Here is a 12,103-nt window from a genome sequence, read left to right on the forward strand (position 1 = left end):
TGATTGTAGGTGCAGGTAAGGATGATGGAGGTAGTTAATATCACCATTTACAGGGAATTTATTTCCTTAACACGGTAATGTGGGGAAAAGGGACTGGACGGAACCAAAGCAAATTAAGTCAAAGTTTTGAGTCCCCTGTCCAACCTGTCCACTACTTACCTAACCCTTTAGCACCTCCTGGCGCGCTAACCAAAATACAGGGGTTGGTCCGCCCAGGTCTTACCTAGTGTACATAGACAGTAAATACTACAGGTTATGCCCGCAGGCCTCTTGCCTAAACACTCCCAAGGTGCATTCCCCTTCGGGAACAAATAAAACAGAATAATTACTAAATTAGAGTGAACCATTTCAATAATCAAAAACACAGTCCTTTTGGCATACACATATCTCAGAAATAGCAGCTACAAACTACTTTCAACAAAACTATTACTGCGCAACAACCACCACAGGACATCCAAGATGCTCTCTCTCCTCCAGACAAAGGAACACTGGCTTTTATCCAGCTGGATAACAGCTGTTTCCACTGACGAGAGGGAGGGTTCAGAGCTCCAATCATGGAGGGGGGCCAACAAATCAGCTGCTTAGAATCGAGGAAGCCATCCTGAAATACACACATACAAACCCAAAACACAAAAACTAGGGAACGTAACAAGCCCAAATATTCATATAATGAACCATCATGTTGAAGTAAACTCACGCGACGATAAACTACGTAAAACTAAGCTGAACTTAAAAAAACAACTTCACTGGTTGAAAATTGCCTTAATCGATATTAATCAGAAACATTGATTCTAGACAGTATCTTCCAAAACTGAGATTGCAAGTTTTATGGAAGCCATTACATTCCTACATCCATTGGATACGTGAAGGTTGGGGTTTGATGTTGTTCATGCCCACTAACACTGGATGGTAATGCTTAGGAAGAATTGCATGCACGGAGAAACAGCTGCTAATTACGCTCTATCCAATTATGTAGCGCCTCAGACATCATTTTTTACAATTTTTACATAAGACAACACGTCACCAATGTTATGTTAAAAGCACACTTAGCCCCAAAGCCCTTTATCAAGTGGCCACTTGCTGATGTTTGATAGTGATCACAAGTCTGCTACTGTTTTGGGGGAAATGAGAACAGAGGATGTACACTTGCATCCCACATTTTTGGCACTGTTAAACAGTGTGGAGTTTGTGCTTTATTTCAAATCAAGGTTTAGTGGTCGCTTACACAGATTTGCAGGTGTTGTAGCAGGTGCAGCGAAATGCTTATGCTACTAGCTCCAACAGTACAGTAGAATGTCTCACAAATAATACAAAATATCTAAACAAGAAGTCAATAAAAAGTAGATATAGAGTGAGCATGTGTGAGAATCCAGAACATGAATACTTGGTATACAGACAGCATATCATTTGGAAAAGAAAATGGTATATACAGTAGTAGGTATATTAGGATGATGTTAGGATTATGTGGAGAATACAGTTTATACATACACAGTGAGTAAACAACAGTGTGTTCAATGACTATATACATGGGGCATTAATCTCAAGGTCCAGGGCTGAGTACCAGGCAGGTAGCTGACTAGTGATGGCTGTTCAACAGTCTGATGTCCTGGTGATCGAAGCTGTTTCTCAGTATCCCGGCTGAGGTCCTTAATGATCTTATTGGCCTTTCTTTAAGGCCTGGAGGGCAGGCAGAGTGCCCCCAGTGATGCGCTGGGCTGACCCCACCATCTCCTTGATAGCAGTGCAGTTGTCGTACCAGGTAGTGATGGAACCCGACAGAATGATCTCAATGGTGCACCTTTAGAAGTTTGTGAGGGTCTTAGTGGCCATGCCGCATTTCTTCAGCTGCCTGAGGTTGAAGAGGCGGTGTTGCAGCTTCTTCACCATGGTGTCGGTGTGGTGAGACCATTTCAGGTCCTCAGTGATGTGTACGCCAAGGAACATGAAGCTTTTGACCGTCTCCACCGGGGGCGTGCTCCCTCCTCTGTCTCCTGTAGTCCACGATTAGCTCCTTTTTTAATATTAAGGGAGAGGTTATTTTCCTGGCACCACTCCGCCAGGGCTTTAACCTCCCCCCAGTAGGTTGTCTCGTCGTCAGTAATGTTTTATCTTAGATTCATTCGGAGTATTTTGAGGTTGAAATATTGCTACCTTGACTCAAGAGGGACAAATAACAATAACTGCCAGGGTATGATATAGTGAACAGAACACACCCACATCGAACCGCACCCTACAAGATGCAAATCTCATTTTTCTTAATGAGCAGCAGAAAAAAAAACTGGTGAGTTCAGCTGCTCTTTAAGTTTAAAGTGCATTTGGAAAGTATTCAGACCCCTTTACTTTTTCCACATTTTGTTACGTGACAGCCTTATTCTAAAATGGATTAAATATTTTTTCCCCTCATCAATCTACACACAATACCCCATAATGACAAAGCAAAAACTGAATATATCACATTTACATAGGCATTCAGACCATTTACTCAGTACTTTGATGAGGCACCTTTGGAAGTGACAGCCTCGAGTCTTCTTGGGTATGAAGCTTGGCACACCTGGATGGGGAGTGTCGCTGCACAGTTATTTTCAGGTCTCTCCAGAAATGTTAGATCGGGTTCAAGTCCGGGCTCTGGCTGGGCCACTCAAGGAAATTCAGAGACTTGTCCCGAAGCCACTCCTGCGTTGTCTTGGCTGTGTGCTTAGGGTCATTGGCCTGTTGGAAGGTGAACCTTCGCCCCATTCGGAGGTCCTGAGCTCTCTGGAGCAGGTTTTCATCAAGGATCTCTCTGTGCTTTGCTCCGTTCATCTTTCCCTTGATCCTGACTAGTCTCCCAGCCCCTGCTGCTGAAAAACATCCCCACAGCATGATGCTGACATCACCATGCTTCACCATAGGGATGGTATTGGCCAGGTGATGAGCGGTGCCTGGTTTCCTCCAGACGTGACCCTTGGTATTCAGGCCAGGGATCAATCTGGTTTCTCATGGTCTGAGAATCCTTTAGGTGCCTTTGGCTAACTCCAAGCGGCCTGTTATGTTCCTTTTAGTGAGGTGTGTCTTTGTCTGTTCACTCTACCATGAAGGCCGCCCGGCCCACCTCTAGGAAGAGTCTTGGTGGTTCCAAACTTCTTCCATTTAAGAATGTTGTGTTCTTGGGGACTTTCAATGCTGCAGAAATGTTTTGGTATCCTTCCCCAGATCTGTGCCTCGACACAATCCTGTCTCGGAGCTCTACGGATAATTCCTTCGATCTCATGGCTTGGTTTTTGCTCTGACATGCACTGTCAACTGTGGTACCTTGTGTAGACAGGTGTGTGCCTTTCCAATTAATGACCAATCAATTGAATTGACCACAGGTGGACTCCAATCAAGTTGTAGAAACATCTCAAGAATGATCAATGGTAACAGGATGCACCTGAGCTCAATTTCAAGTCTCATAGCAAAGGGCCTGAATACTTATGTAAATAAGGTATTTATGTTTTAAAATTTGTATAAATTTGCACCAAAACAAAAAGTTTTATATATATTTTTTGCTTTGTCATTATGGGATATTGTGTGTAGATTGATGAGGAAAATGTTTTATTTAATCAAAATTAGAATAAGGCTTTAACATAACAAAATGTGGAAAAAGTCAAGGGGTCTGAATACTTTGTGAATGCACAGCATTGGCAGATTAAATAAATTATGATGAACTTCATGGTGGTTAAGTGACGTATAGTGATGAGCTTGACGCACATATCCAATAAACATTGAGGGTATTATTTGAATGACATTTATATATTAGTTGTCTTCTCTGTATCTAATTGTATTACCTACCATGTCAACTTTAACAGTAAACTGTTATCTAGATCAGAGGAGTTTTTTTTTTTGCCCTAGCACTACACAGCTGATTCAAATAATCAACTCATCATCAAGCTCTGATTATTTGAATCAGCTGTGTAATGCTAGGGCAAAAAAACAAATGTGCCCCCAGGACTGAGTTTGGGAAAACCCTGATCTAGAGTGCATGCCCCAAAACCAGATTTCTGTGAGAGAAAAAAAACATCAGTAGAGTTGAAAATGTGATGGAAACACATTGAACTTCTGCTTTTTATTCAGTACATGGAAACTTAAGCCCAAAAGTGTTTTTAATTTGCAATACATCATTCCGTGCAGCATTTGATCTGCAACAAGTCTGTTTGATGGTAACACACCTCTGGTGGGAAAAGGTAAAACATTTTAATGCCTATTTTAGAATATTCACATGAAAAGCTACCTCCAATTGGATGGAAACATATCTTGTGTCTCTAATCCCTGGATGGACAGAAACATTTCTCTCGCTATTCTTTTTTTCCATTTCCCCCCCCGCCTCAATAGCAAAATCATTTAACATAAGAAATAAGAATAATCGCAGTTAAATCATTTTGATTGAGAAGTTGTGTTGCTAGCCTCTTTGCTGCCATACAGTTCTAGAAAGCTGGTAAAAAAAATATGGCTGCTTCTGTTGCAAATAATATATAACAAACACCTCCAGATTTCTGTATGAAGCCTCCTGAAATGTGAATGGCTAAATCGCCTGATGAAAACACACGGACGGACTTATTTACATGCCTGACGCCATATATCAGATAGATCCCGTGTGATTTAAACACACCTCGTAAATTCTCCTTGATTAAACTGGGAATGTGCCAGCACAAAACAACTAACATTCTATTTGCACGTGGCATATTCAACTGTAAAAACACAGAGATATAAATATTACACCATCACCAATGACATACATAAGAAATATATTTCAATATAGAGATGATATGGTCGCGGCTCTCCACAACTATTATCGGTCGATAGCGACCTCCCTGGTCTTCCCAACAGTCAAAGTGAGAGGCCATGCTGTTATTCCACTAGCTTTACAGATGCTGTATTTTTGGCACTGACCACTTGGCTAGTGAGACAAATGACATTCTGGTGTGAAACCACAGAGAGGCCGAGAAACAAACAGAAATGTTTAATAGGATCGTCTGAGATATGAGACCCCTTTAAGATCTCCAATCCTCTTCCTGCCCTGAAATATTTCTCCAGGGAGGAGGTGGATGCAGCACTCAGAGGGGGGTTCATCATCTTCACCTATCCTGGGTTAGAGTTCGAAGGGGAGAGGCAGTGTGGGCTATCACGATGCTGCATCCAGCCATCACGAGTACTCATTAAACACCTGAAATGTTGATAAAGAAAACAACTTTAGACTGCAAAATTTAGAGCAGGAATCTGCAATTCTGTTGACAACAAAGATCTGTTTGTGTGCAGTTGCTCACGTGTGTGTGCGTGTCTGTGTGTTTGTGCATGTGTGTGAGTGTGTGTGTGTCTACCGTACATCGTTCCTCTGGGTAAATGTATGCAGTCTTTGCTTGTGTGCGTCCATGCACACAAGATTACTGTGAATGTCACATGGTTAGAAGGTTTCATACCTAAATATCACAAACAGTAATTAATTCAACCTGGAGGGCCAATGAGAGCAGTAAAGCAAAGGCTATTTACAGTGTTTACAATGGTGTGCTCAGCTAATCGCTGGAGGGATACACTAATACAAACAGCTGTTAATATTTAGATAGTATTTCCTCTCTTCTCTGGATTGTGTTGCGTGTATCAAACACCACAGTATTGAGCTGTCTTATCACACCGCCTAGGCTCCTATAGGCATTAGAGCTCCCCACCTCTCCATTCTCTCACTTTATCCCCATCACTCTATTCTCTCTCTTTCCGTTTGCCTCTTTTCCTTCCCTTGATACGCATCTCCATTTTGATCTTTCACTATCTTCTCAGCCTCTCTTTATATTCTTTATCTGCATTTTCCATCTTTTCATCCCATCTCTGTCACTCTCCACCTGTAATCTGCAACCCCCTCTCTTTCTTTCTTTCTTTCTTTCTCTTTCTTTCTTTCTTTCTTTCTTTCTTTCTTTCTTTCTTTCTTAATACCCCTTCTCTGTCCCTCTCTCTCTCCTTGGTGAAACAGGAAGAGAGTGTTGCACGTCAAAATGCTGATGTAACCAAAATGCCAACAGCAGCTCATGACTTTACATTCCACATTCCCAGCCTATCCCTGTGTCTGCCAGGCAATATGGGTAAAAGACATGGGGAGATTCTCAATTGGTTTTGCGAACTCCGTCATCCCGTCCTTTTGAAAAAGGTCAAAGATAATCGAGGAGAGGAGGCGATGACGAAACGTGGAAACAAATGCGCTTCTATAAAATGAGACTCCTCCACTCGGGGTGGAATTGTAAAATAAATGTGTGAAGTGCTAAAAACAAATGTAGTTAGTTGTGCAACACATTTTATAGATAAATGATAAATAGTGTATAATTTTTAAATGTGCGCATTCTTTTCTCCTTTATAAAAACAAGTGCTAATTCAAAGGGGGTGTGGCAGTACGTAAAACACTTCTGCGCTAGAAGCCGCAAGGATACTGCATCCTCTGCAGAAGTAGGTAATGAAAAAGGGGAGCAGACTCCTTCATTCATCTACTAACACATGGACACTCTCCTCCCTTATCGGTTTCCCGGTCACAGAGGAGAGAGGGCAGAGTCACGGTCTTTTGCCTAAATGAGAATCAGAACTCCACATTGAGGGGAGAACACTGTACAGACATGGGGGGGGGGGGTAAAGAGGCTCCAATATTGCCACCCTGCGCTAACAGAAGCTCTTACAGCAGTGGCATATCTCAGAATGGATGCTAATAGGGGTAAGGAACCTCACTTCACAGACAGCCTTAAGCCTACATGCAGATGCCATCAAACAACGGACCACAGCTCCCCTGGTCTGTATTGCTGACTTTCTCTGACCATGTATGAAACCAAATACATTACCCACAGCATTCACGTCCTCTGCCTGCTCTGTCCAGACACCAGTCTCTATTGAAGTCTCCATCATGTGTCTGACTCTGACTGTCAGGACTATCATGCTTCAATAGCTTCTGGACTGTTTTTCTTTCTCTTTTCCTTACGGACTATGTTGGGGGTTTGCATAACACAGAGCTTTCTCTTTTCCTTACGGACTATGTTGGGGGTTTGCATAACACAGAGCTTTCTCTTTTCCTTACGGACTATGTTGGGGGTTTGCATAACACAGAGCTTTCTCTTTTCCTTACGGACTATGTTGGGGGTTTGCATAACACAGAGCTTTCTCTTTTCCTTACGGACTATGTTGGGGGTTTGCATAACACAGAGCTTTCTCTTTTCCTTACGGACTATGTTGGGGGTTTGCATAACACAGAGCTTTCTCTTTTCCTTACGGACTATGTTGGGGGTTTGCATAACACAGAGCTGTCTCTTTTCCTTACGGACTATGTTGGGGGTTTGCATAACACAGAGCTTTCTCTTTTCCTTACGGACTATGTTGGGGGTTTGCATAACACAGAGCTTTCTCTTTTTCTTACGGACTATGTTGGGGGTTTGCATAACACAGAGCTTTCTTTTTTCCTTCATTTCTCTTGGCCCGCATTTTAAATCATTCCATGTCAGAAATATGGGGATTATGAACATTGCATTGTTTCCAGATGAAATAGGCTGTTGGTGTTTCCTTTCTTTTTGAGACGTGAAAACCAGTGGACATTCTACGCGTGCTTACACACACTACACACACACCGCTGCAGCAGCTCTATAGCTGCGACTGCGCAGAGCCGCCCAGGATTAGTGTCTTAAATACAGGGCAGTGCACCCTCCTGGATAACACAGACACTTGGCTTTGTCCGTTTCAGCTCTCTCAGCACGCAACATTAATAACCTCAGACTAGGTAATGAAAAACCCCCCACTGTTCTTCAGTTTGATTTATGGTGGATTCTGTGTATTTAAAGAGAAGGCCCAGAGTTTTACATAAAAGCCCAGGCAGCAGCAGTGTGTAATACGGGGTCCCAAGAGATGAAAGGTAAAGGTTTCTTTCTACAGCAAGGTCACCGTGTTCTTCCTCTGTACTGGACCGGGAGATGCCTCTTCTCTCCTTTCCTCCTCACGTGGCCTCTCTGTAAGTAGAGAGAGAGGGAGAGAGAGATATAAAGATGTAGAGGTGGAGAGAGAGGGAGAGATAGAAAAGGGAGGGAGAGAGACAGGACAGAGGTGCGGTTTCAAGACCGACTTAGCGTCCCATTGTTTTCCATTAGTCCCCTGGAAAGAACATGTCCCCACTTTGTGATTCTCTCTTTCCCCCGGCAGCATCTCTCTGACAGTGCTATTTCAGGTGCGGCTCGGAGAGGAGCGGCCTCAACCAGATCAATATATCAAAAGTGAACAGAGCGCCACACATTAAGCCTCAGCCTCCCTCCCTGCTGCAGTGCGGATAAATGAGAGGGACGCAAACTTCACTTTCTCTACTCAAAAAATAAATAATTTCTGCTGGGGATAGAGAGAGATGGGCGAGTCATGCAGCAGGCATAGAATTCAGAGCTAAATATATATACCCCTCCCTCCCTTTATCACTCACTCCAACCCTCATCTTAGAAACAGTGATGGTGACAGATATGCCATAGAAGCCTCCAAGACTCACAAACTTAGGGCGAGGCTATAAAAAAGCTTAAAGAAAATCCTGAGACTAGCTGAGGAGACAGAGTCTTTTTTTTAACGAAGCAGGCATCAAATGTTCTCCACAACATCAGCTTCTCAGAGCTAGCACTGACAGGGAGAGAATGGAGGGTGTCACGCGTACACACAGAGAAGCTGGCTGGCGCTGTCAGCTAAGATCAGCACACAGGCTCTGAGGCTTATAGCATAACACAGTGCAGGTGCAGCAAGGGAGGACAGGAGGAGAGATGGAGAAAAGAGACTATGAGTCAGACAGGAGAAGAAGATGTTCAAGGCCTCCGAATGTACTTGGATATGATTGGAAATTGTAAAGTTGGAAGCATGTACTGTAGCTACAGGTTTTGAAAGTTGCTCTCAAAACCCATTATGCTACGGCTAATTAGCTGCAGACATTCTTGTGGGATGGGGATGTGGTGGTCCTTTGGCCCTTATTAAGAAATAATCTCAAGATCACATAAGGCGGTCTTTCTGGAGACGCCAACCGGCAAATAACAGCTTTGACTAAAGGATTGACGATTGTCACTCCTCTACATGATTCTCCATCAAATAGCCTGAAGAATGAATTTTCATTTCACATCTGGGACATAAAAAAAGAATGGGAGAGACAAGAATACCAGTTTTGTCTAAACCTTGTTTAAAGCCGGTACCCAGCTGTCTTCTCATTCTGGTCCCATGGCGCCAGATATAGATCCTAATGCATTACCACAGGAGCCTAGCTGGGTGTGATTGTATTGTTTTCATATTCTTCCTGGCACCCTGAGGTGTACACCTGCAAAGATAAGAGATGTGTTGATAAGAGATAATACACGTAAAGAGGTGGGGTTTAATGTGATTAAAGATGAAGATACGCATCTAGAGCTAAAGACTGCTTGAAATAGAGACCGTACAGTAAGTGGATTAGCAGGCTGTTACAAATCAATGGCCATGTTTATGATTAGGTTCCAGGTAATTCATACGGCTACGGACAATAAGATTGAATCAAGACAGGTTGGATACTTTCTGAATATCTATTTTTACGTAAACAAGAAAATAAGATGAAGAAACAGAGCATTTGTGCCCTGGATTCGGACCTGCACTGAACATACTTTTTAGAATACAGACACCTTCCAAGCACCAAGTGAAGATACAGTTGGTGATATCAGACTGGTAAATAAAATCTCAGGAATCTATGTAATCTTTCTGACAAGTAAGGTCCCTGTGCGGGATGACATTTCCCTGTGGAACATGCAGGGCATTCCTTCACAGGGCCTGGAACGCAGGGCATCATCCTGATGAAGGGCTACAGGTCCCCACCACCCCACCGTTTAAGGAATATCCACCTCTCCTCTGGACACAATCATGCTGAAAACCCAACGACCCAATCTTCTGTCAGGAGTGTCGTCACATCATACTTTATTACAAGGTTATCCTGAAATGTCAGCTTCTATCTCTCAGCACACAGTTTTATGACTACATCTCAGCTTGGACTGAACAGTTCTACCCCCACCATGGGTTTAAAAAAAAAAAATCTGCCTTTTCTTTATCCCGGGAGAATCTAATTGAAGCAGAAATAGAATGCAAAGCTTTGTTTATAGATTAGTCTATGTTGTTCCTAAATAACACAATGCTGGTTGATATAGGAGTGTACTGCCGACATTAAGAACCATTCATCCTGTATATGGATCCCAGCACCAACTTTATAGGTCGTGTTTTGCAGATTGCATTCTTTGGGGTAATTTTTCAATAGGCTTTATTGATATCGAATGACTCTATAAGTTCTGAGGGCAGAGTGGAGACTGATGAATCCAGTACTGGCATCACACGGAAAGAGAGAGACCCTAATGGACAAAACTTTCCAGCGCCTGCTCCTGCATTGCACATATGATTAGAGATTTGTAGTGTAGAAATAGATTATTTTAAATTGGTTATTTTAAATGGAATAATTCATCTCTAGGAGGGAGGGGGGGCTTTGGCATGTCCGTGTCGGAGCTCACGCCCACCCCCTGGTCAGAGCCCTTGGGGCCATCCTTCATAAAACCACTGCATCGATCGCTCAAGGTCGAGGAGGAGCTGAGCTGCTGGTTGAGGGGGTGCCGTGACTTTTCCTTCTGACCACTAAGGGTGACAACATGGTGGGGGCATGTGGCAGAGATCCAGGGTGTCCCTCCCTCCACCACTCAAGTCTACAGCAGATCAATCCCAGGACGAGGCTTCCCCCACAGGCTGCAGAGACACAGAGTCGCACACCCTGCCTGGAGAGAACTGCTGCCTGCTGCACACTGAGCGGATAGTGCAGATTCTCCTTCTTCTGCACACAGAGAGATATAGAGCACATGGTACTTTAGACACCTTTCTTCAAATCAGGTAAGACAAAAAAAGAAAACAAGGTAAAAGGACCCTATAATAAGGTAATGATTCTCATATGCGCATCAATTTGACATCATGCTACAACACACCGTGTGTGCTTGGATCAAATGAAGCAGGAGACCTGCATGTGACCCAGAGAGAATTGGGATGGTGTTATTATAGTATTGGGATGGGAGGTTTCTCTTCTGTTGGATGGTTTTCTACTGCACAGCGCAGTGAGAGGTCCCTCAGCAGTGCCATGTATTATTTGAAATTCTTCTGTTCAGATGTATCTTTAATTGGGATGGTGTTATTATAGTATTGGGATGGGAGGTTTGGATTGTCCCGTTTCTCTCCCACCCATGGCCAGACTCTCTCTGTACTGCCCCTCAGTCCCCTTATGGTACACTGGCCCCTGGGCCTGACTCTCTCTGTACTGCCCCTCAGTCCCCTTATGGTACACTGGCCCCTGGACCTGACTCTCTCTGTACTGCCCCTCAGTCCCCTTATGGTACACTGGCCCCTGGACCTGACTCTCTCTGTACTGCCCCTCAGTCCCCTTATGGTACACTGGCCCCTGGGCCTGACTCTCGCTGTACTGCCCCTCAGTCCCCTTATGGTACACTGGCCCCTGGGCCTGACTCTCTCTGTACTGCCCCTCAGTCCCCTTATGGTACACTGGCCCCTGGGCCTGACTCTCTCTGTACTGCCCATCAGTCCCCTTATGGTACACTGGCCCCTGGGCCTGACTCTCTCTGTACTGCCCCTCAGTCCCCTTATGGTACACTGGCCCCTGGGCCTGAGACAACTTGGCACAACCTAAATTACTTTCTTGGATGTTCACTGTACTGTACATCACATGTTAGCTTGGTACACTATGAACTGGGGGACACAGTTTCCATCAAGCTGTGAGCGACACTGTCACAATGCACTTAACGAAACATTCATCCCCTCTTGCATAAATGACAAGTCAAGGTCGGGGGTTAGAGGATGTGGGAGTAGAAGATAAGAGGGGAGGACTCTGTGGTTCTACCCAGGCAAGGAGACATTGCCTGGGCAAGTCCCTGTCCATTGGCCCAGGGGTGGCCTGGATGGTGGGTGACTCAGGGGCCATGACACACCCTGAACAGAGGTGCTGCTACTGAGGGTTTTAGTCATCTTATGAGGGGTTTACTCATGGCTTTCTGGAACATCTCTTGCCCCAGACTCATTTAACCTCCATCCTCCCCACCCACCAACC

General features: G+C 44.1%; 1 protein-coding gene across 3 annotated transcripts in view; it reads right to left on the reverse strand.

Moving 5' to 3' along the window:
- Window positions 1–4,060: 4,060 nt before the first annotated feature.
- Window positions 4,061–12,103, reverse strand: part of stxbp6 (syntaxin binding protein 6 (amisyn)) — a 159,829-nt gene continuing 151,786 nt past the window's right edge. For 2 of the 3 annotated variants that reach the window (XM_036954740.1, XM_036954739.1), the window contains 2 exons: window positions 7,918–7,982; window positions 4,061–5,182 (listed from right to left, as the gene is read on the reverse strand). In XM_036954740.1, coding sequence (XP_036810635.1) covers window positions 5,098–5,182; window positions 7,918–7,982 — 150 coding nt within the window. In that variant the 3' untranslated portion in view covers window positions 4,061–5,097. The remainder of the gene's footprint in view (window positions 5,183–7,917; window positions 7,983–12,103) is intronic. The other variant, XM_036954741.1, reaches the window with a different exon arrangement.

Source organism: Oncorhynchus mykiss, chromosome 19, assembly GCF_013265735.2.
Source record: "Oncorhynchus mykiss isolate Arlee chromosome 19, USDA_OmykA_1.1, whole genome shotgun sequence".
Taxonomy (NCBI): Eukaryota; Metazoa; Chordata; class Actinopteri; order Salmoniformes; family Salmonidae; genus Oncorhynchus; species Oncorhynchus mykiss.